The sequence below is a fragment of the Gallus gallus genome, chromosome 7 (assembly GCF_016699485.2).
Source record: "Gallus gallus isolate bGalGal1 chromosome 7, bGalGal1.mat.broiler.GRCg7b, whole genome shotgun sequence".
In the NCBI taxonomy this organism is placed as follows: domain Eukaryota; kingdom Metazoa; phylum Chordata; class Aves; order Galliformes; family Phasianidae; genus Gallus; species Gallus gallus.
The window spans coordinates 9,305,931-9,330,266 of NC_052538.1; the positions used below are offsets into that span (position 1 = coordinate 9,305,931).

The 24,336-nt window shown below is 35.1% G+C and overlaps 1 protein-coding gene across 2 annotated transcripts in view; it reads right to left on the reverse strand.

Moving 5' to 3' along the window:
* DNAH7 (dynein axonemal heavy chain 7) overlaps positions 1-24,336 on the reverse strand; it is a 104,233-nt gene that overhangs the window by 27,598 nt on the left and 52,299 nt on the right. For both annotated transcript variants that reach the window (XM_003641574.6, XM_040703590.1), the window contains 13 exons: positions 23,006-23,161; positions 21,758-21,926; positions 19,796-19,922; positions 18,165-18,384; positions 15,181-16,053; positions 14,073-14,302; positions 12,957-13,287; positions 9,928-10,274; positions 8,509-8,689; positions 7,040-7,225; positions 6,235-6,398; positions 3,557-3,711; positions 2,496-2,686 (listed from right to left, as the gene is read on the reverse strand). In XM_003641574.6, coding sequence (XP_003641622.2) covers positions 2,496-2,686; positions 3,557-3,711; positions 6,235-6,398; positions 7,040-7,225; positions 8,509-8,689; positions 9,928-10,274; positions 12,957-13,287; positions 14,073-14,302; positions 15,181-16,053; positions 18,165-18,384; positions 19,796-19,922; positions 21,758-21,926; positions 23,006-23,161 — 3,330 coding nt within the window. The remainder of the gene's footprint in view (positions 1-2,495; positions 2,687-3,556; positions 3,712-6,234; positions 6,399-7,039; positions 7,226-8,508; positions 8,690-9,927; positions 10,275-12,956; positions 13,288-14,072; positions 14,303-15,180; positions 16,054-18,164; positions 18,385-19,795; positions 19,923-21,757; positions 21,927-23,005; positions 23,162-24,336) is intronic.

A 24,336-nucleotide genomic window follows, 5' to 3' on the forward strand; every position in this document is an offset into this window, starting at 1 on the left:
AAAACAGATCGCATTTTAGCATTTTAAGAAGCTTTTTAGTTCTTATTATAAAATCTTTGCAATTTTCATAAAGTGAGTGGTAACATAGATGCTGGAGTTACACTTTTAATTAATATTGTTCCAGCAACGTATATTTTCCCCCTTTAATCGCCCTGTTTACGTGTAGTTTATATTGTTATTACCACAGGTATTTGAATCCCACTGATAGCATAATATCATCTTCTGTTTTTCGTGAGAAAATAACAGTAACTTTAAAAAAAATAGTTTAAAAACTTGTTTACTAAAAGAATTTCTGTGCCATAATTTATTTATAACTGATTCAATAAATGACATGCTCTGGTTGAAATGGCAAAAAACACATAACATTTTGTATGTGAAAGGTAAAAAATACATTACCAGTAGAGACAGGAAAACTTGATGCATGTCGCTCAAAACCAAGAAAATCAACTCAGGGATTGAAGTCTTGGCTTGAAGGAGCTATCTCATAGTGACTATAGATTCCCTTTGGGCTTTTTTGGTAGACACAAATAACCATTGACTTGTATTTCCAAAGAATGTTCACCTTGAACCTCAGGATTTTACTTGGGATACAGAATACCTGTATGATCAGTTTGTCTTAATCTTCTTTCACTAATAATATCCAAAAGTTGTCAAAAACTTTTTTTCTATGAGCTTTGCTTGCAAAGTTAGGAGGGATAGTGTTCTAACTTTCTTAAAATACAACATTAATAGGTATTCGTTACACTACACCTCATTTGAGGCTCTTTCACTGCTTTTTTTAAACAGGAATTTTGAGAGGAAGTTCAATTGTACATGACTACTAAGAATCAGTATGATCTTCACAAGCATCATGGCCTACTTCTTCCTCATCTTCTCTAGCAGTTTTAATACTGGTAACCTACAGGGAAATATAAGAGGGATCTAAAGTTTACAAACAGCAGGAGCTCAGAAGCTCCATTTCTCTTCCTCAAAGCAGAAGGTTTGCTACAAGCAGCTTTGAGATAACTTTTAGTCAGAGTTGCTGTGCTCTGAAACATTGGCTGGCTCAGATATCTGAACCTCTGAGGACTAAACACAAACATTAGAATCTACCTTCTTCCTTATCTTCCTCAGAGGGACATAATGATGTTTTTAATGGTCATGAATATGACACCATTCCTAGAGCTGAAAATTATGAGGTTTTTTTAATGCTTTTCTTAATTACACAGTTTCTGATAAATAATCTCACAAATGGAGGAAAGATACTCTGAATGGCTAATAACTGCAAATATATATCTCTACTGCAAATACAGGTAAATACATTATGTATGTGTCTTTGAAGGCTTCACTGTAAGACATCAGAATTCATTACAATCATTTGTATGAAATACGATAGCCATATCAATAACTATTTTCTCTAAACTTTTTTTCCATTAGCTAGCTCCAAAGTAATCTTCAGATCCTCAGGATAATTACACGAAAGGGTGTTACAATTATGCTCAGACAAGGTTATTTAGATATTATTTTTCTGTCTACTTCTCCCCGTATCAACTGCTGATTGGCAACTTGGAGATTTTAATTCCATTAAATAAAAACAATTCTTAGGAAATAATTTTCATATAATTTTAAATACATACGTACTACTCTAAGAGTAAATCTTTTGGAAGCTCTCTTCCTTTTATATTTCATCTTTTCTTTTTTTTTCCTGAACCTGAAGGTAATTAATTAACTATTTATTTGTTGAGAAAAGCACTGAACGAAAATTATTCCCTTTCATTCATTTTTGTGCATTTTTCCCACTTTCCGTACTCCTTCGTAGCTGAAACTTGACTTAGCCTTCCATGTTACTGAATATCATGTTTACAAAGTTTGATTTAAAGATACAGCGTTTCAGTACAGTGTTTAACCAAAGTGTCAATTTGCAATATTTTTCAATTAAAAATTCTTTAAAAGCAACGATGAATAAAAAGTGCAATACTTCTCTCAAGCAATTTAAGATGAATAAACCACCAATTTTTTTCTTGACAGCAGGAAACACTTTTTTTTGTCCCTTGAATATCAAAATGAGAATTGTTAACAAATAGTAAAATCTGGAAATAATTTTTATATCTTTCATAAACAAGGCACAATGTCAGAAATTAACTATACTGCAAAAAAGAATCCTGAATACGAAAGTCTAACTAGAGTTTGCACGCGATGTGAATGTTATATTAAATCCCTGTATACACTTTTGTAATAAAGATTACTGAAGAGCATCAAGAGATACAGACTGGAAATCTGGAAATGGTGTTAAAATAAATGAACATTTTCTGAGAGTATGAAAATATGTTGGTATTGCAAGGTGACATTAGGTATGAGATATAACACCAGTCTTCCAGCAGTGCCAAAAAAAAAAAAAAAAAAAAAAAAGATGGTAAGTGAGGAGTAATCAACAAATGCCAGGAAATCTTCCCTATTGTAGCCAAGGAATCACTCTAAAATTAAAACAGTTATACACTTAATTTCAAAATTCTCACCTTGACTGATATTTCAGGAAGATAATGTGGATTTCTCAGCTTAGTAGTGATATAAAAGCGGAATTCGGGAGCATACTCAATAGTGGAGTCGCCGAGGCAAATGCATATACTTCCTGACTGCTTAAATGTCTGTTTGAGCAAGAGTGGCTCTAGAATAGGATCCAGTTCTTCTCCAATATTCTCAAGAAGCACTTCAATGTAACATAAGAGTTAGTAGGGCTATCCTGGCATTTATAGTACTTTTTTTTTTTTCTTCCCAATATGCATGTTATTTGTAAGCAACGCAGGAAAAATAAAAAATAGTAATCAGGAAAAATTTACAGATGCAATTGTTTCTTAGCACCTTCAGCCAACTGAAAATTGAATTAAAGAACTTCTTTTTTTCCTAATATTATACCTATTTTCAAACAAGCAACTGAAACTTGTATTACTGCTGCCAATGGATTAGAACAGCAGTTTAAGATTACCATTTTTAAAAAGGGACCTAACAAAAAATCATATGCCACATGCCACCAAAATAAATCACTTCAAGTATCCAAGTCCAATGTAAAACTATAAGAAAATCAAAATCGAAAAAGAAAAAACAGAATAAACAATCTATTTCTTTACCTGAACTCGTTATCCATTAAAATTAGCTGCAATTATCACTGTGTATTCTATTAACTAACTTCTTTATGTTTGAGGGTACAACAATATGGTGGCTGCAGTAATACTACTATACAGAATCCAGGAATCATTAAATGATCACAGCCTAGCAATCTGGTAATTCATGCTCTTAAAAAGCCATAAATAGAAACAACATTACTTTTTAGAAATCTAATGAACGTAACATGAAAATAAAGATGTGATAGATCTTGCAGAGCAATTAAAAATACCAATTAAACTGAGGATTAGAATCATTTTCTCCTAAGAAACCTTATAACCCACATCGAGGACATCAACTATGTAGTTATAATTTGATTCTGAAAGAGAACCATTTGACACTGGAGTTCCATTTTTTAGTTAATCATGCCCTCTCCAGTTTCTTCTGTAATTTACACTTTCATTATTCAGTAACTTACCAGGACTGCCAAACTGAATGCAATTTTCCAGTGTCGTAACAAACTGAGGGTCGCTGAGCTTGATTACATGCAGGTTATTGACTTTTTCCATATTCTTTATCCATTTATTTGCTTGACCCTGAGGATCTATCATAAGAGGCCATCTTCTTGCATTACTGAAGGAAAAAATACAAATTTCAAGGCTGAAACATAAGCTCTTCGGTGTTACCTCGAAGTAGTTTTTAAGGCAATATAATTTCTTTTTTCATCAAAAGAAAAGCATGCAAGTCCAAAATCCTACTAGGTACGTACTCAGCTATAATCTTTAGTGGATTAAGAGGAAACATTAAACTTCAAGTTATTTGCTCACATATATAAATTCCCCCTTTCAAAGAAAGCACTTAGAATAATACTTCTTAAATCCTAGGAAGATGAATCTCATTTAATTTTATAATTATTTCAAAAAATAAAGATCGCTGTAAGTTCTGAAATTTTTAACAGCTTTAATGTTGTAGACATAAGTTAGCATTTTCAAGTGAACAGATGCAAGAGGTGTTTTATGCTGCAAAGGTATCATGTTTTAAACCTAATCCGAAAGCACATCGGACAGGTAGAACGTCTGGATTTTATTTTTGCCAGACTTAGTAACTACTTGGTAGATTTTTTGGCAGTATTCTTTACCACGTGTAGGTACATTAACTAAAGAAAGATTCTCTAGTAACAGCCAAACACAGACGGCTTTCGTCGCTGTTAAAACCACTTTTAATTGATGGAAATGCATAAGCAATCACTGTGTGTATTTCCAAAAATATCCCTAAATAGCTCACAAATTCCGCCTTAAAGAAAAAAAAAAAAGTGTTTATTGTTATAAAAACCTCAAGTTGCATTTTATATTGTTCTGGAGGTCCTAAAAAAAATGTAGACATACACATATAATGACAAGTGAAACATGCGTTTTCAACCTGAGGTAAATTTACCTCATTTTTCAAAATCATGAGCCATCATTATTTAGTTTTAAAATGCTAATCATCTTCTCATTAGTTCAAAGGGAATTTTGATCAAAGCTTTATAAAAGAGATGTGATGGGATGTACTGTGGAAGTGGTGGATTCATTAACATTTGTCAACTTTTGAGCCTAACTGATTGAATTATTAATACAGGAATTGCTTACCAAGTTCCACACTATGTTTATAATCCCAGCATACCTCTGCAAACTTCAGTAAAAAATTTTGCTTCCAGATGTACAATCAATTCTTATTTTAAAGTTTGAAAAATACGCTGAGGTTTGTAGCTAGTGAATTATTCTTTGACATCTGTTTAGTTTTGTACTCACAGCGCCCCCCTAATTACCGCTGAATTATTAACCACACATCTGTGTTTCTAAACGTTAGCTTAATATAGATAAAGATATTAGTTAAGTGTGAAAACGTTTGCTCTGCCCTAAAAGAAGTATCCAACCACCAGTGTTACACAACATTAGCCTCCTCAAACAGTGACAAAAATTTTCATGTAAATGTTAACAAAAATTAAAGATTTGTATCAGCAAGTTCATGCAATGCAATATTGCAGAAAAGATGCGAGGTATATGTTGTATAGGTAACTACTAACAGACTTGCCAGCCACTAACCTGGTTATAAGAAGTTTTTATTTTTGTACAGAAAATACAGAGCCAGCAGATGCGAAATGAAGTATACGGGGTAGCAGTCACAAAGAGAATACCAATCAAAAACAAGGTGAATTCGGCTTCGGTTGCCCTAAGAGCAAAACCTAGTAGCTGAAAATCAGTAGCTACGTACTGGCAAGCATACTGGACAGAAGTGAGAGGTTCTTCATTGAGTCATAACAAGCCTGGATGTTGTGCCATTTGGCAAAATACTGTTTGTAGACAAGTAATTGAGATCTACAGCATCTCCAGTGAGATCTGAGGGAAAAAGTAAGTTATCCTAAAAGAAAGATTTACAAAATAATCTCCATTAGCGCTGCAGAACCACCCCTTGGTAGTAACAGACAGCACATTTCTTTTAAATTAAAAGAGCTTTAGTTTTTGAAGGATGATTACTTCCATATCTACTGGTTATACTACAAGCATAGAATTCTATTCTTTCAGTTCTTGCATTGTTCATGATTTTAAAACTGGATTAAGCCAATCTTCAGAATAGAATGTTCATTACTTTGTATTTCTTCTGTGGATAGCTTCTGTTTAATCAATCCACTACAAAGAATTGATCAACAAAAAAGCACTGTCATAAATACTTGAAATTTAAATTAATTTGAAGGTTAATAGCATCTGGGGGTTGGTTTGGTTTTTTGGGGTTTTTTTTTTGCCCTGTCTTTATACATATCTGGAGGCGTCCAAAGCACAGGTGAAGTGCTTTAGAATATCTTAAACTGGAGATTAGTCCAGTATGCAGCATGTTTGTGAAATATCATTGCTTTTCGTATCATTATGTCAATCCAGAGGAGTTTAAAAGGAGGAGAGGGAATTCACAGATTTAAAAACTTCACGTTATAAAGTTAAAGGGTATTACTAGTATTTCTTCAAATTGAAACATTACAGTCATTTATTTATAACTTTGGTTGTTATACGGTTTAAACTTATGCAGTAGAAAACTCCCTACACGGGTAGTTAACAGAAAAGCATGTTGTAAAAAAGCACTGAAAAACAGTTATCCATTTTAAGATATATTTATTTTACTTACGAGATAATGATGCCATTATCAACAGAAAACATGTCAGAGGGTAACCCAGCAATATTCCAAGCTCTGATTTCCACTGGCTCTCCCAAGGTAGTTGTTAAGGAAAAATCATCAGAACAAGGAATGTTTTTTGCTTTGCATAGTAATGTCCACTCTTTAGTTTGCATCTAGATGAGAAAAGAAGCAAATACTAATGGAAGTTCTGCCTATTTACAATATTTCCAAAACTATTAAAAATACAGTTTTCAATGCATTCCCTGCGCTATATGCTACAGACAAGATCGCTGTATCTCCAAACGGAAAGAAACTCAACCTTCTGTATTGGATATCTAAAAATGTCACTAAAAATGCCTCTCCATGTGATTTCTATACATGAAATATATGTTCATTTGGTTAGAGATGCCTCCGCATGTCTTTTATATATCATCTATGCTAGAATTTACACTTGCCAGGAATACAGCATTTCACCAAAAATAATCCTACTTTCCCGGACACAAAGTGAGAGTTACTTAAAATGCACTTATAAGAATGAAACAGAACACTCTCAAAATTATCTAAATGGGATTTGTAAAATCTGCTGTTTGTTTACACTATAAATACTTACAAAATAAATGCTCTCTATAAAAGATTTAAACCAGTAATATCAAAATATTTACATTATGAAGAAAACAATAGTTTGAAAGAGACATTTTCTCGAGAAAAATGGACAAAATAAGAACATTGATTTAAAAAAGAGGGGAGGAAGAATTAAAGTGAATTAAATATAGATTATTGCAAAACACATGCATGAAATTATGGTGCACATTACTTTTCTGTAGCTGGATGTAAATGCTCCTAGGTAAGCTACAATTCCTGATGAAATAAGTATATCTCCAGTCAAATTGGTGTACTGCCTTGCCAGCTCCAAAGCGGTCTCATTCCACCGAGTTTTCTCACCACCAAGGCCTCCAATCAATTGCTCTGCTCGCTGCATTTTTTTGCAGCATAAGTCAACCTTAGGGGAAAAAGAAACAAAATTGATTATATTACGTGACCACTTTAAAGACACTTGACAAATATAAAAAAGTACTCAATTAATTTCCCTGTGCAGGTGCTTTCTTACACAATTTCATGAAACATAAAAAAAAAAAAAAAACATCTAGTTACAATTGAAATGTTTAAAGAGCAAAAACAATCTCACTACCAGCACGGTGAAACCCATTAAATTTCAGCTGTGTTTTCATCTAAATTAAGAAAGACAACCGATATAAAACACGCAATTCATAATCGCTCCGCGTGTGATATGGAAGTATTAAGTAAACAAAATGATCTACACGTCACAAGAGAATCAAAAACACCTCAAAGAGATCATTGCCTCATTAAAGTATGTATGCTAATTCCTATGAGAAAAACACCCTTATGAGTATATAATCTGCATTTCTGTTGTTGCAGGTTTTTATCTAAAGCAACATTCCAAGTTTTTTCCAAGTTTTCCTATTTGATTTAACAGGTATTTAATCCAGCTCTGTTTGAGTTCTTTGCTATCTAGCATGGACACATTTCAGGCAAAGGAGAAGATAAAATGTTGCCAGCTCTCATTGCTGCTCCAATCCCTTCTCTCTTCTGCTAACCACAGCAGCCAATTTACAGTATGCTAGTAACAAACTGCTCATGCAGATTACTCCTTCCTTTTTCTTCCAAACTCTACCATATTAGGATTCATAAGAAATACAAAAAGAGCTGAGTTTAACTACAGACAAGAATTCAGGCTCCCTTTCAAATTCTGATAGTATTCTTGTAACGAAACCTTTTGATGTTGTATTACAAATCTCAAAAACATAAAATAAAAATCTGTCGTCTAAACATTGCCTGTCTCTGCACACACAGAAGCTTTGCAGCCAGGAACAGAGTTTACCACAAACATTCTCAAAATTGTTTTGGCACAGAAGGTGTAAATAAAACCTCAAATGTACTGACCTGAAAATTAATGATTAATCAAACCCATTGAAATCCCTGAAAATTAAGCACCTCCTAAGAAAACAGGTACGAGTGAGGATGCAGGAGAGTGGTGTCAGTAAATTCACATCTGCATTTTTCATTACTCTAAAGCATTCATTCCCTATGCTTTGTGCATTCAAAACTTCAAGACCATATCACTGAAATAAAAAGATGTTAATCTAGAAGTAAGACATCATATTAGCAGTTAAAAAGAAAAATACCATTTGATAATGGAAGTAAACTTCAAGTAACTCAGCTTAAAAATCAATGGAACAACAGTTTATATTTTGCACCACATACCTGATTTTCTAAGTCAGCCTTCTCCTGATTCTTGGATTCCAGTGTTTGCTGGAGTACAGCCAATTTATCCTGGATTTCTTTCAGGTCAGCTTGTTTCTTTCTTAGACCATCCATAGCAATCTTTAATTCTCCTTCGGCTTCATTCAACTTCAGCTTTTTGGGTGCAACATTTTTTATCACTCTAAACAAAGCCAAAGACACCTTTTTAACACCTGAAAAATACACCCTCATTCCAGAATTACTGTTAAAAGAAGCTAACACAGGAAAGACAAAGTGAAATGTCAGCAGCTCAGCAGTTACGCAACATTCTGTTCCTCGCTATTTGATGGTATAAGAAGACAGTTGGTATTTACTTCATTTACATCATTACTTATTCCGGTGCTCCTACTGACTGACTGCAGCAGTTTCTGCAAAACTTTCTGTAACAACTAATGCCTTAAAGTGAAAATGATTATCCTTCCGAGCTGTGTCTCATTTAATCACCACTTAGAATCCATTACAGATGGATTTATGCCATTCGAAACACATAGATAACTGTATTAAGTTACAGATGCACTGTACACATGCAAAGAGCTAACCTACAAAAAAATTAATAGCTTTTCATATCCAAGGATGTATTTTCCAGTTTTGAAGATTCCAGTATTTGTATTACTTCTATGAGGAGAACATTGGAAGCAACACAAAATTGAAAATACACTGTATCTCTTTCCAAAAACATAGCAAGACAAGGTGCCAGAACGTCCCTAGATCAAATGAAACTATTCCACAAGTATTAACATCAAAATTACTTAATCCTCTCTCACTGCTAAGTTGCATATTCTCTTCAAAGTCCACATTTGTAGTTAATTTTCTCTCAAAAAATAGGTCACCATAACATTTGAAGTTGTTATCAAATGCAACACTACCAAGTATGCATTTCCTAATATTTTAGTCAATGACTAACATTCTCTCTAATGAAGGCATGCGCTACTCTTACCATGACTCAGATTTCAAATTGACCTTAGTCACCCAGTGGTGATTTACGGTTAAATGTGGGTTACAGATATTTCAAAGTAGGAGACATCATCAAAACTATGTATATTTTTTTAGTGCACCAAAAACAATGTGCGACATAAGGTATCCTCGGGTCAGAAAGTTCCAAAGACATTTCAATAATACCTCTGTTCATTATGCAACACTCTAAAAAGGTTAACTTTATTTGCTAACCGAATAAAATATTGCTCCTGTGCCTTCTCAGAAAAATCTAGAACTGAAAATCAGGATATATACCTTAACATCAGATATCTTCTGTGAATGAATCTTCATGACTGCTTATTTGCACAAATATTGCATTGGTAAGAAGTAATATCAAATCTCTTTTAGTGTAAAAATAAACTCATTTCTTCAACAAAGTTTATTTTAACTATTATATGTACTTACTTATCATAAACATCCATGGCTATGACCCATTTGCATAGACCCTCTGCTGCTGTGGAAGCATTTCGAATCTTATCTGGTACAAATTCAGGATTTGTTAGATACTGTTTTCTTATGATAGCCATGTAAGCCGGGGGAATGTTATCCTTGTCATATTCGTGAAGAGACTGAAGAAATCTTATGTCACCCAGAAGTCTCTTGGCTGGACCCCAGAAATCCTCAATTTTTCTTCCAGAACCTGTTGGATCAGGAATCCTATCTGCCTTGATACCTTTAAGGATACATATAGCTTCCATTACAAGCTTGACACCAGCAGGAGGACTCTTCATGGACTTTACCACTGTAATATCCTTACAAACATACAAACACATAAAACAAAACAAAGAAAAACTTTTAGAACTCTGAACATAGGTTTGAATTAATTCCTCTGTTACAGTAGAAATAATAGGCCTTTTTCTATCAAGATAATGTTTTTCCACGTACATCCACTATTTTCAAACTTGATAATTTGAAATATATTATGATACCAAAGCTTGTGTAGTTCATACGTATATATAGTTCACTTTCATTTTGAAAAAAATATATTTCCTTTTTTTTTTTTTCTCCCCACTCTATTTCTCTCTTTAAAGTGCTATGGAGTTTAAATTAACACTGACTTCTAAACAAAAAGATCTGAAATCTAGTTAACAGTCCATTTGGAGGATTAAAAAAAGTCTTATCTGTAACTCATTTTTATACACCCATTTTCTGCTCCTAAATCAGCAGTGGGCATCGCACTTCAGTTATGGAGTTCAGATGTTCCACTGCTGACCTTCAGTTCAGGCTCTATCACAGTATTTCCAAACTTACAGAATCAATTCAGCAGTGGATTAGTAGATTTGGGATAACACATGGTAAAAACTGTCTCCAACCATAATGCTCTCCAAGTACAGAATTAAATCAATTAGTACTCAGGTCACTTATTAAGCTCCCCCAGAATGAACTAAAGGAGGAAAGAAGCAACTAAGAAAAACACTGCATCACAAAAAGAAAAATTTCCAATTCCTAATATGACTAAGCAATGTTTAAAATACAGATGTGTAAACATAGCATAAAAGAACAAAACAATTCTACACATGCAAACACAACTAATTAAACAGAAGGTTAGTAAACTAAGGATTTATGTAAGATCATCCTTCTCTAAGAGTAACTCCGCATGGAAATTCAAGTATTCTTTCTAACAGACTTTCTCAGAAAATACATACCTTAAACATTAATGGATTTTGAGAATCTTAAAATTATCTTGTGAATTGGTACTAGATTTTGACAGTCTGCCCAAGGTTTTGTTTTGTTTATGAGTTCTAATACCTTGGCAATTTGGATAGAAAGACTTGTCTTTTACATTCTGGAAATGTTTACTCATGTCACAAAAACACAGAAATTATAAGACTGGATGAAAGTATAAAGAAAATAACTACAGTTAATGGAGCTTTAAGCTTTGTTTTAAGAACAAGTGTAACCATGCAAGTGTTCAAGTGAGAGAAAGGACAGCAGATAAATGAAGCCAGGGAATTTCAATGAGGCAGTCAGAACACTGGTTGACAGGAACTTCAGGGAAGGAAGTCTAAGAACAAGCGACCAAAGTTAGCAATTCCATGAAATAAAATTAAGGACAAAATACAAATTAACTTAATATTGATGGGGGTTTTAAGTAGAGTAAAATACTATTTTAAAGACTAAATGCAAACTAAGTTGCAACTAAAAGCAACATGAAGTGTAAGAAAATTTATACAGGATAACTGTAAGAATAACTGCAAGAAAAGCAAGAGAATTGTTGTTCTCTGAAAAGAGTAATGTGATATTCTAGTCAAAATGGTAATGCTCTTTGTACCTGGTATGATGACAAGCACACTCTATTAAGAGTTTACCGAAACTGCAGACTCTAGCTCCAGAAATACAGTATTTTCATTAATGAAATGAACGATGGAAAAAAACGATACCAATTTTGTAGTACTGAATTAAGTATAAATCTGTTTCTCTAAAAAACGTAGTTACATGTGCATTTACGCACATGGGTTTGTGGGCAGTGTTTACTGTCAGTGGAGTTAAGAGTGAATCAGAAAGCCCAGCATATGTGCTATAAACTTCCCTACATGCATTTTTTATTTGTTTTTGTCATGCTACTTAATTATATTTTGAGGAAAAACCCCTTACTCCCCCACTCTCCTGCTGGAAGTTCCTACTCCTTTTTTTATTCTCTTTTATTATAATACATCTTTTTTGATTCACTAGGCATTCAAAGAAGCTGAAGAATTACTTAATTGGCCTTCAAAACCACATTCTCATTTTGTTATTCACAAACATGCAATAGCCTTGAAGTGACTAAGAAGTCGTCTACTATTTTCACAAACCATGCCAATGATCTGACAATGACCTAATCTAAAACTTTTGATAACAACAGTAGCTATAGACAACAAAACATTTGCTTTCATGTAAGATGTCCTTGAAAGTATTTGAAAATCTTGTTTTTAACAACAACAGAAGCACACAGTCCACCCTCGCTTTTACAGTCTGGGGAACTTCCTTTCATCCCACCGTGGGCACGGCAAAACTGGATATCCATAAAAATAGAAGTTGACCGCCTCCAATTCCAATGTCATACTCCCTTAACATGAGAAGACATAGAATCTCAATTCCTGGACTTCAAAAGACTAGATTTAAAAACATGAGTTGACAGGTTGAAAAGTTCTGAATGAGAAAGTTAAAAGTATATATATTTTTTCTAACTTGGCAAGCTGAGTCAAAAGACATTTATAGCTATGAATTTTGAAATGTGTAGTATAATATTTGATCCTGTAGTCCGTGAAAACAGCCTTATCGTATTTTTGCTACAAAATACAGTAATATTTTCTTTTTAAAACCAAAAGATCCCCAAAAGCTTACAAATTATAAAAAATTTAGTTGCTATAATGTAAAATCTGCAAAGTAGATATTCAATGCTTGTATTTCTCCAAATACCTCTCTAGTGCATAAATATATACGGTTAGATGTACCTGCGCAGTTAGAGTGTCAAGAGCAGCCAGAGCAGCTTCTAAATAAGGCATTGCTTGAGCTAAGTCAGCATCACATTCATCTTTGATGGCTTTGGCAGCCATAGCTTGCTCATTTGCCACTGCTTCATCAGCTTTCACAATTTCTTCAGTTTTGGCTACTTCTGAGGATTCTTTCTGAATTACCACCATCATCTCATCAACCTGCTTGCTAGCTTCCCGCAGCTGAGGCTGCAGGGCTTCCAGCTCAGACTGCATCGAGGCGACTTGAGATGTAGCATAGTTCAGTTTCTCCAAGCCAACTTCATATCTTCTTTTCATTTCCATCACCTTACTGAAAATAAATAGCACTTTATTATAAAAATATTTTATCAGTACTTGACCACTGCATTCACTAGGGCTCATTCTCCAAATTTCTCAATACACAGAGTAATCAAATACTCTATCATGCTTGTTTTATTTTCTCAACAAATAATGAACATACCAGGAATTGCTTGAGCCATAGTTTTTAATTGCTCCACTATACAGAGATTGGTTTATAGATAAATCTATTATCACTTCAAGACAAGTGAGCAGTTATTAAGCTACTGCCAACAGAGTGCCAGGAGCTGCAAAATCATGACAGAGCAGTTAAGAGAAAAGGAGAGAAGATGGAAGAGGTGAGGCTGGAATAGAATTAATATAACTGAGGAAATCCTTTTGGTAGCAGAATGTGACACAGCATATGTTGGCGAAATTAAGAACTTGTCTTAATTTGTATGGCAGCATCCAATCTGTGGGAACAAAAGAAAAGCAAAAGAACTTCCTCTCACCAGCCATGAATGTACAATACAACTGCACAGATGTGCAGAAACTCTTTCTGAATGAGCACAGCACAGCTGTAGCCCACTAGCAAGACCATGGAACCTAGCAACTCAGAAGCTCGTTTCCCCAATATCTTTCTTGCGGCCTCCAATGAATCCCAGAGGAAACAGGCTGTATTAATTATTATAATTTTAATTATGTTTTAATTTACTAGAAACAATTCATTGTTTTGTTCAGATTAGCTATAGATGATAAAAAATAATACTTTCTGTGAGCTTGTATTCTGTTAGTAAAGGACACATTATAAATCCTTACGTGCGCTTCTTTTCAAGCAGAGTTTTAAAAGTGGAGATCAATTCCAAGTACGAAGTAGGTGTAACATAGTTGTGTCTTTGAAGCTCCGCATGGTATAAATCAGATAAAACAATGGTAGACGTATGAAAGCTTTTACACATGTCAATACACCCACTTCGAGTTTCTTCTGACATTTCAACATCTTCCAAGAAGCGAGAGGCAACTGCTTCCAATGCATCTTCAGGCCACGTCTATAACAAACGGATAAACAGTTCTCTTACTCAGTACTTCACACTTATAAATATCAAAACGTTTTACAAAACAAAAGCAAAAATCTTTATCCCACTTCATAGATGAAGATACTGAGACATAAAGAAATGACCTGCATTATCATTATAGAAGAGAACAACAACATAAGTAGAAATAACTCAGATACCTAGACTTGTAGCTCAAGCCTCCTGTCTTATCTCATCTAGAGGAAACACTTACTAAAAGGAAAATCTCACATTTTCAATATGTCCATATTGGTGTAAGATTGTTACTCTTCTTCAAAAAAAACTTTTAAAGTTACAGCGGGACCTTTTAAAACTTTATGGATTACATATTCTTTAAATCTTGTAAGGACTTGAGCATGTCACATGCAGAATACAGTCTTATTGCAGTGTAGTAGGGAAAATGTAGTGGTCCACATCAAAAAGATGTGTTTCTGTTTGTTTGCCATTTTCTTTTATTTTTTACAGAGATTACAGTTCCAAACTTTTTTTTTTTTTTTTTTTTTTTTTTTTTTTTGAACACAGATTCTGGTAGCCCTTGTAATAATAGAAAACAATTCATTTTTAAATCTATTATGTCTACAGTACTACGTTCATTCAGTTATAGTCCTATACCACAATCAGACATTTATTTTCTTGATGATTTTGTATTCTTCCTATATTAGCTTTTATTACAGTCAGGTTTATTCTAATTGTATAAACAATTTGAAGCATGACACTAAAAAAATCCAAGGTATTTTTCACTGCTATCTTAATCAGAATTACTTGGGGGGAAAAAAAAAAAAAAAAGATTGAACTCATGTTTCTACTGCATTTGCATTAGAAAAACAAGCCAAACAAATACTTTTTTTTTTTACCTGAAACCAGTCTAGTGTGCAGCAGTTGACAAGAGCAGGAAATTTACGAAGGCGATTACGGAAAGCATCTCCAATTGGACTCATTGCCAATACTATATGAAGCTGATTTCGGCAGCAATCAACAAACATGTTAAACAGAGCTATAGGACTACCATCAGTTTGTTTTGTCCTGTCCCTCTGGCGATCTATTTGACGCATTTGTTCACAAATTTCTTGTTTCTCATCTACTGCAAAAAGGTTTGGCACTTCACCTGCATTTAGTAAGTTGTTAATGTCTTCTAAGAATGACTCTTTTTTTATCTGTGTGTCGGTGAACAAGAAAACTCCCTGCATTTCTGCTTCCGTAGATTTTCTTAGTATGTCTTTTAAGTCTTTGTGCCATTCATTGATACCATAACTTTTAGTTATTTCAACCTGGAAAAGATTATACTCAGCCATATGGGCTGCTAATCGAGTAAGAGACTGTCGACCACTACCTCCAACACCAACAAGGAGGGCATGGCTACGAGGCTGTTTCAGAATACGGGAAATTCTACAAATATGTTCTATAGCAAATTGGAACAAGACTAGCTGCATTGGCTTTTTGCTTAAGTTATTAAACTCTTCAAGGTGACTCTCCACAACTAATCTCAGCTGATCTGCATCAGTGATCTCTCTATATTTAGTGTCGTCTCTTTTAGGGTCATGAAAATCACAAAACATTAAGGTACGTAAGTCATCTTCCTCCACTCTGCCATCATTATTGGAGTCCAGATCCTGAAAAAGTTCATGAAAGTCTTCATGCAAGTCTTTATTCACAACTTCTTGGATAAATCCAACAAGCCAAGCCCGATCAGGATTATCGACCAAGCGATCATAATATACTCTAAGGACCTGTATGATCAAAATAGTTAAATTTTAGTAGTTGTTTCTGCTGCTGAATTTATATTTATTTTAATAAAGATAAGCCAAATACAAATCAGAAAAAAAATCAGAATATAAATAATCTTAAACTTCAATACATAGAAGAAAGTAGATATTTAGAATCAATGGGAACAGTCAAGCCCAATATTACTGTCCTGGAATTAAGTAGAGATCTGTGTGGAAATATATGTACATACGCATTCGCTATGCATATTCTAATAAATACTATGTATTGATTAATATATAAATATAAAAAACGCTGTTGCAGAGGAAGGGAGTGTTCTGATCTTTCTGTTACAGAAAGATTGGACAAGTTATGGGTTTGTATTTCGGGAAAGAAGACTACAATTGGATAATAGTAAATCTTTTTAATGAAAAGGATGGTGAAGAACAGGAACGGATTGCCTGGAGTGGGTCGTATTTGTACTTAGAGAACTGTAAGAAGCTTCTAGAAAAGCTTCTTCAAAATTAGCTATTGCTCCTTCCAGTATGTGATCCTGCTTTGAGGAAGGGTAGTTGATGGGCTGAATAACAAAGATGTCTTCCATCATTACTGCCAAATATTTTAAAAGCAACAGTTACAAACAACCTTGCTTTCCTTTAATTCCAGAGGAAAAATAAAAAAAGAAAGAAGGGATGCTTCACTTGAGCTCCTCTAAGGTGTCCATCCTACTATAACTGATGGGAAGCATTTGCTGAAGGCAGAAAGATAGGGAGTTTCTTCTAAAGGAAGACCAGAAGAAAAAACAATAATAGTAATAAAATAGGGATCAAACTTAAGATCACTCAAATTTCCAGAGAACCAGGACTACTTGCTGTTCTTTTCACAACTGATTTGTCTTTTTGTGGGGAGGAAGGAGAGAAGAAATGGAAAGGACTGTGTAAGGATTCAAAGCAGCAACCTGAGTCCACATAATCACATGGAAGTGAATCAACAATCACCATGTCTACAGATATGACTCATATTTGCATAGAACCACAGAATGGTTTGGGTTGGAAGGGACCTCAAAGTTCCAACCCCCATGCCACAGGGGGGGGCAGGGTTTCCAACCACTAAATCAGGCACTAGATCAGGTTGTTCAGGGTCCCATCCAACCTGGCCTTGAAAACCTTCAGGGATGGAGCATCCGCAACTTCTCTGAGCAATCTGTTCCAGCACTTCACCACACTCTCAGTGAAAAATTTCCCCCTGACATTTAATCTGCACCTCTCCTCTCTTGTTTAAACCATTGTCCCTTGTCGTATCACTGTCTACCCATATAAAAAGTTCATTTCCCTTCTGTTCATAATCTTCCTCTAAATACTGGAAGGCTGCAATGAGGTCTCCCCACAGCCTTCCCTTATCCAGACTGAATAAGCTCAAATCCCTCAGCCTGTCTTCATAGAAGAGGTGTTCCAGCCTTCTGATCATTTTTGTGGCCCTCCTCTAGACCCATTCCAGAAGCTCCACATCTATCCTGAGGTGAGGACTCCACACTTGGATGCAATACTCCAGAAGGGGCCTCACAAGGGCAGAGTAGAGGAGGACAATCATCTCTCTTCTGCTGCTGGCCACCCTTCTTTTGGCCTTCTGGGCTACAAGAAGGCACATAGCACTACTGGTTCACATCCAGCACTTCATCCACCAGGACCGCTACATTGTTCTTGGCAGGGCTGCTCTCCTGAAGTTCTTCTCCCAGTCTGTACATATATCTGGGACTTCCCTAACCCAAATGCTACATCCTGCACTTGGCCTCGTTAAGCCTCTTCACACATGTCCACGTGCCTCCGGGTGACATCCCTTCCTTCTGTAATATCAACTGCACCATTCAGATTGCTGCTGTCTGCAAACTTGCTGAGGGTGCACAGATGAAGATGTTGATGAGCACCAGTCCCAGGGTGACCCTTGAGGGACACTACTTGTCACCAGTATCCACCTGGACATACTTGAATAAGTCTGTCCATACAGAATAAAGAAAACCTGGTCTCATGAATGTGATAGCAATTTACAGCTGCTAGGCAATAGGAAATGATATCATAAAAACATTAACAGTCGAGTCTGAATTTTAAATATAATAATTTCTTAGCATTATGTGATTTACCTCATGAACCCAGAGACGTTTTATCATTCCTGTAGATTCTGTTGTATCAGGCCTTGACAGGCAAACACCTTGAATAACACGTGAAAAATCACGGAGATTGAACAGATAGTGTGATTTAGCTGGGGTAGGAAGTAGATTCTTCATAGCTTCTTTATATATACGCATGGTTCCATTAATAATTTGTGGAATCAATTCAACATATTGTGGTGGAAAGGTATAACTGATAAGGTATAAAAGGTAGTAGTTAACAAACAATACAATATATGCACACTTAGATTTACTCCTGAGCCCATGCCAGTTTTAAAACTCTACTTCCATAATCATAAAATCATGATTTGTGCTGCAAGGGACCCTTAAAGGTCATCTAGTCCAACTCCCCTGCAATGAACGGGGACACATACACTAGATCAGGGTGCTCAGATCCTGGTTCAGACTGACCTTGAGCTCTTTGATCTCAACCTTGACATCTGATCTCCAAGGGTGGGGCATCCACCACCTCTCTGGGCAACCTCTTTCAGGGACTCACCACCCTCATTGTAAAAACCTTCTTCCTTATATCCAGTCTAAATCTCCTCTCTCTTAGCTTGAGACCATTTCCCCATATACTATCTCAACAGACCCTGCTAAAGAGTCTGTCCCCTTCCTTCTTAAAGCCCCCATTCAGATGCTGGAAGGCCACTATTACATCTCGCTGCAGAAAGTTCCCTTCTCCAGGCTAACAGTCCTAGCTCTCTCAGTCTGTCTTCGCAGGGGAGGTGTTCCATCCCTCAGATCATTTCTCCTGCACTCCCGTAGATGTGCTCCAACAGGCCCCCATCTCTCCTATGCTGAGGACCCTACATCTGGACACAGTACTCCAGGTGAGGTGTCACCAGCACAGAACAGAGTTATACTTTCCCATGGGCAGTTTTAAAAATATTAGTTCCCTTACTAGATTGAAAGATTAAACTTGTCTATCAAATCTAGCAACCACGGTACACGCTGGAAAAATTGCCCACATCAGAAATAAGCAATTATACCCTTCCTCCCCCCTACATTTTTACAACTAACAACAGCAACAGAAAAGTTGGTCTAATAGCCCTTGCCATCTTCCTTCTATCTCACTCTCAAAGGGTCAGAAGCTGTCAAGCATAAACCTAGTCTAGAAACAGGATATTACAATTTTCTGGGACTTAGCTGTTAAAATGGATAGAATAATGGAAGTTGAATCAATAAAAATATTTTTAAAATCTACTAATACAATTTAAAATTATGCAGCAGTGAAAGGCTGAAGAAATAATAAACCTTCTCAAACCACAGGAAATTTAAGAATAGATTCTGCTTCTGTTCTTTGAACGATTACTAATCAAATTCTATTTATACATCGAAGAATACTGTACTACAGAAATATCTCAACTAACATAGTTAGCTTCAGCTAATCTAGAACTTCGTTGAGAACTTCAGAAGAATAACTCCTTCACTATTTTAGCATGATCATTAGTTCAGTTGGAGTAATGAATACCACAAAAAGCACAGGATATAAAAGATGTTCATTTCTTTACAACAGAAAGTTCCTACAGACATATCTTTCAAATTTCCCAGTAACATAATTAAATTATTTTGACTTTTCTTCATACAAAAAGGTCTCTTACCATATAGTCAGATGCCAGTCTAAGATTCTAGAAAATATTGTGTACATGGATTCATCATCAAACTCATTAATGGTAATTTTATTGAAGTGTCGCAAGAATCGTGGTGTTACTGGGTTTCGACCACCACCTAAGTATTAGAAAGCACTACTATTGTAAATAACAAAAAAAAAAAAAAAAGAGAGAGTAAAACAGTAAAAGCCTAGCAATATTTTTTTTAATATTTATCTTTCATTCAACTAGCAGTGCCACAACGAAAAGTACTGCATTGTGTCACAAGCTTACTGAAAGCAACAAGGCAGTAAAAATATTGACGGTGTTCTCTTGTAATAGATAGCATGCAAAATAAAGACTGAAATGGTCAAGTTATAGATAGATAGACTTGAAGTTATTTTAACCACACTTCTGTTGCAGGAGAAAGTTTTTATCATAAACTTTACATGTATATTCTTGATTTTGAATGTATCCCCACGTAAAAAAGCCTGAGATGGGAACAAAGGAAGGTTTTACAGAAAAAGTGCCTCCAAGATTTGGCCTAAGTAAAAAATATTTTTTAAAAAGTAAAATATGCAATTGATTTGGGCTTTTCTTTCACAGTTTCCCTCTGTTCAGCTCCACAGACTGATCATTTAGATAAAGTGCTTTGAACTCTGGATGAACACTTCTGTTCTGGTATCAGCTGGGAGTTGATTTTCTCTTGTTCCTCATAGTGTTTGGTATAATGCTATTTTTTGGCTTCAGGAGAAAAAAAAATATTGTTGAGTACATAACAGTGTTTTAGTTGTTGCTGAAAAGTGCTGCACAGAGCCAAGGACATTTCAGTTTCTCAGCTTCTCACACTGTCCTACTAGTGAGGGAGGCTGCAGGCACACGAGAAGTTGAGAGGGGATAGAACCAAGATAGCTGACCTAAACTGGCCAGAGAATATTCCATATCATATGACATGATGAAAAAAAATCCTAAAGAGGATGGGGGGAGATGGCAGAGTGCGCAGCTGCAGCTAAGGGACTTTTCTTGACGTACTGACTCCCATTTTATTACGTTACCCCACAACAGCAGTGGCAGATATTGGTGGTATGGCAGTAGAGGCTGAATCTGCCAACCAATATTCCACTACATTTTGTTGCAATGCAACAGATGAGAGCAGAGGGGCAGTCTGACAATGGCATCTGATGTGGAAGAGCATGTGAAGCAATGGTATGTCACCAAACATATGCAGAAAAAAAATTGCACCCATTGACATTCATTGATGCTTACAGAACATTTATGGTAACCAAACAGTGGATGGATGTGAGCACAGTGAAGTGGTGGGTGGTGCATTTCAGCAACGGTGACAGCCTGTCATATGCTGATGCAGATTTTTTTAATGAGCATACAGGCTCTTGCTCATTGCTGCCAAAAATGCATAGATAATGGCAGTGACTGCGTTGAACAGCAGTATTTTGTACCTGAGAATTTCCTATATCAGTGCTACTGTGCTCTTTGCATCTGTTGTATTTTCCATAGAAATAAATAGGAGGCATTACTGTTGGAGTACATTACATATATATAATCTTTATCTACACAGGCTATGAGAAAGATGATCTCCTGACATCATGTGATTACTTCATTTGTTTGCTAAGTAAAGTAAGGTTTATCTGCTGCAGACCTCAACTTAGTGCTTTTTTTTTTTTTTTTTTTTTTTTTAAGTTTCAAACAAGGCTTCATTAGCCCAAAAGATTTTTCAAAAATACTGTTCAGATAAACTCCTGTCTTCCTGCAAAGCAATGTTTCCTCCTGTTAGGCTTGTGTAGTCACTTTCCTACTCCTCAACTACTTTAATTTGACCACTGTTCATATTTCCTACAAGGAAAACATTCCCTGAGTCCTATCCATAGCCAGAAAGGCCAAAACTTAAGCAGTAAGCATTTAGCATTTGAAAACCAAGGAAACAGAGGAAAAAAATGTATAGTATACATCTCTTACCCGGTGGTCCCATTGCACAGACAATCTGAATATCTACAAGTTTTATCATTGAGCAGTCTTTAAGGTCATACCAATTCCAGTGATCTAACCACTGTCGTAGTAACTCAACAGGAGGTTGAGCACCATAGACCTCTCGGGCTGGCATGTTAACATCATCTACAAATACAACCTGAAAAAGGAAAACAAAGGAATTTTGTATTTACTGTTTTTGTTGAATTGGAATAGTACACAAGTACAATCTTTTGAGAATCATGACAAAGTTCTTACTGGATTTGCTGCCAAGTTAAACAAAAACAAAAAGCTACAAAAGAAACCATGCCAATTCTAAAGACGTTCCAAAACATACTTATAGAGGAGAGAGAATCTGTATTTCTTTTCGTGTATCTGAGAGCATTTAATAAAAAAAGGCAAAATAGTACTTGCTACTTAATCCTTCTGTGCCACTTATGTGTCTTCTCCTGTAAAGATTCAGGAGTCAAGAAGAGCCATGAAAATTTCATAAAGCATATGCCACTAGAAGCATCTTCATACAGTTAACCTAATTCAAATAATGCAAGTCCCAGAAATGCATTTATGCCTTTCATACCTTTTTCTTCTCTTTCTTTAATTGATATGGAGATGAAATTTGGTCAAAAGGAAAACAGGTTAAATCACGGGCCTTTTTCTTATTTAGAATTGTAATCTGAGCAAGAAACTGAGATGGCTTTGAATGGAAACCTATCTGAGTTTCTATATCCATTTTTTTTTCACTCCAGAGTTCTGTCTGAGTATCTCTTCACAGATGTCCACGCAAATAAGCAACAGGGGTGAACAAGCTTCTTATTGTCCTCATAACAAAAAATCCAGATCTAGAACTACTGACAAACCTTTGGTAATTCCACTATTAGATTTACATAGAACTCAAAAACCACAATACTCAAGAGTTATAACGCTGTCAGCAGCACCTTATCCGTACAGAACTCTTATCTAAAACACAATATCACAAAATATGGAGGGGGAAGTATGCAATGCTGTTCACTGTTGTTCATATCATATCTGTAGGATATCATTTTTTCAGTTGACTAATATTAGATGCATATTACTAGTTAAAGAGAGAAACGAGATTGGAAACTCATGCGCGTAAATGAGAAAAACTAGAACTAGGGGTTTATCAACCTTTCCTGATATTTGTTGCAATCAGTTGCAAAAATAACACATTCATATATTTGTTTGCCTTTAAACACTCGCATACAGAAATACATCAATTACCATTCTTTTCCCCAAAGGAGGCCCAAAAATTCCTTTTCTCCTTTTATCCAGCTTAGACATTATAATATTCTGAGTCTGAGCTGCCGTAGTTTGTGCTGAAAAGTTAATGAGCAGTGGCTTGTAGACTTCTTTATTCAAATTATTTAAAAGGAAATTCTGGAAGAATTGAGGAGAAAGTTAAGATACATATGTAGACAAATTTTAAGGCAATCTAGCAAATAACAATTTTTACCATTTTTATTTCATTTACAGTGAGAAAGTAGTAACTTATCTCTAAGACAACACTTCAGTCATATTTCATCAGAAAAAACAGTGTTTGAAATAACAGTGAATTTAATTTGTCAGAGAAAAATTTCTACTTCACATTATAGATACTTTCACGGATTCTAAAAAAGAATCCAAACCAAAACATGCCCAGTGTATTATACAAATTCAAGTATGTTAGTATTTTGCACAAGCAAAAAACTTCATCATATCATTAGGAGTTGATTTATAAAGCTTCGACTAGCCCAAACCAAAAAATACTGAAGCAGATATAGGTCAAAACACTTATGCTTAGTTTTGAAGAGTACCCAGGAATATTTCTTTCAAAGGGCATAGGAAAAAAATGTAAAAATAAGTTTTATGGTCAAGATTGATCTTATTTTATAATGCTAGCTATCTTCCAAAGTCTCTTTTTTATTAGTTTAAACGTAATCTCCAGAGGAAATATGAATCAAAGTCACCCTTCTAAAGTGTGACTGGATGGGACTCATTTCTTATCCACACATAGGTAAAATCACAGGGTTGGAGGTCACCTTTTCAGACATTGCTACAGAGCATTACTGCATATAAATTAACGTCTCTAGTGACTTTCTTAATGTCTTATCAACAGATGTTGGAGTTTTTGGACCTGGCAATCTTTTTAGCAGGAAGAACATATAATTTCTACTTTTGAATGAAAACAATGAACTTCTGCATGAAAGCATAACAGTGACAATATACAAAAACTGGAGCGCAATGTAACTCAATGATCATATTTCTTTCAGTCTTTTTATCAATACTGAACTCCCAAGAAAGACCACATTCTTAATTACTACTCCCAAAATGAACTGGATAATAAAAACTATTCTTCACTATAAATAAATGCTTTGTTTTTGATTTATTGTATATCTGTTGTGTGTATTTCTGGAACATTTTCTGTGAGCAGATCTTGTTCCACTCAATCTTTTTCTTTTTTTTAAATTATTTCAGAATAGTAACTTAAAAATTGAAGTAGGTTACATAATACTTACTCAGTAACTTAATTTAATATAGTTAATTTAATGATACAAAAGGAAGAGAAAATAACA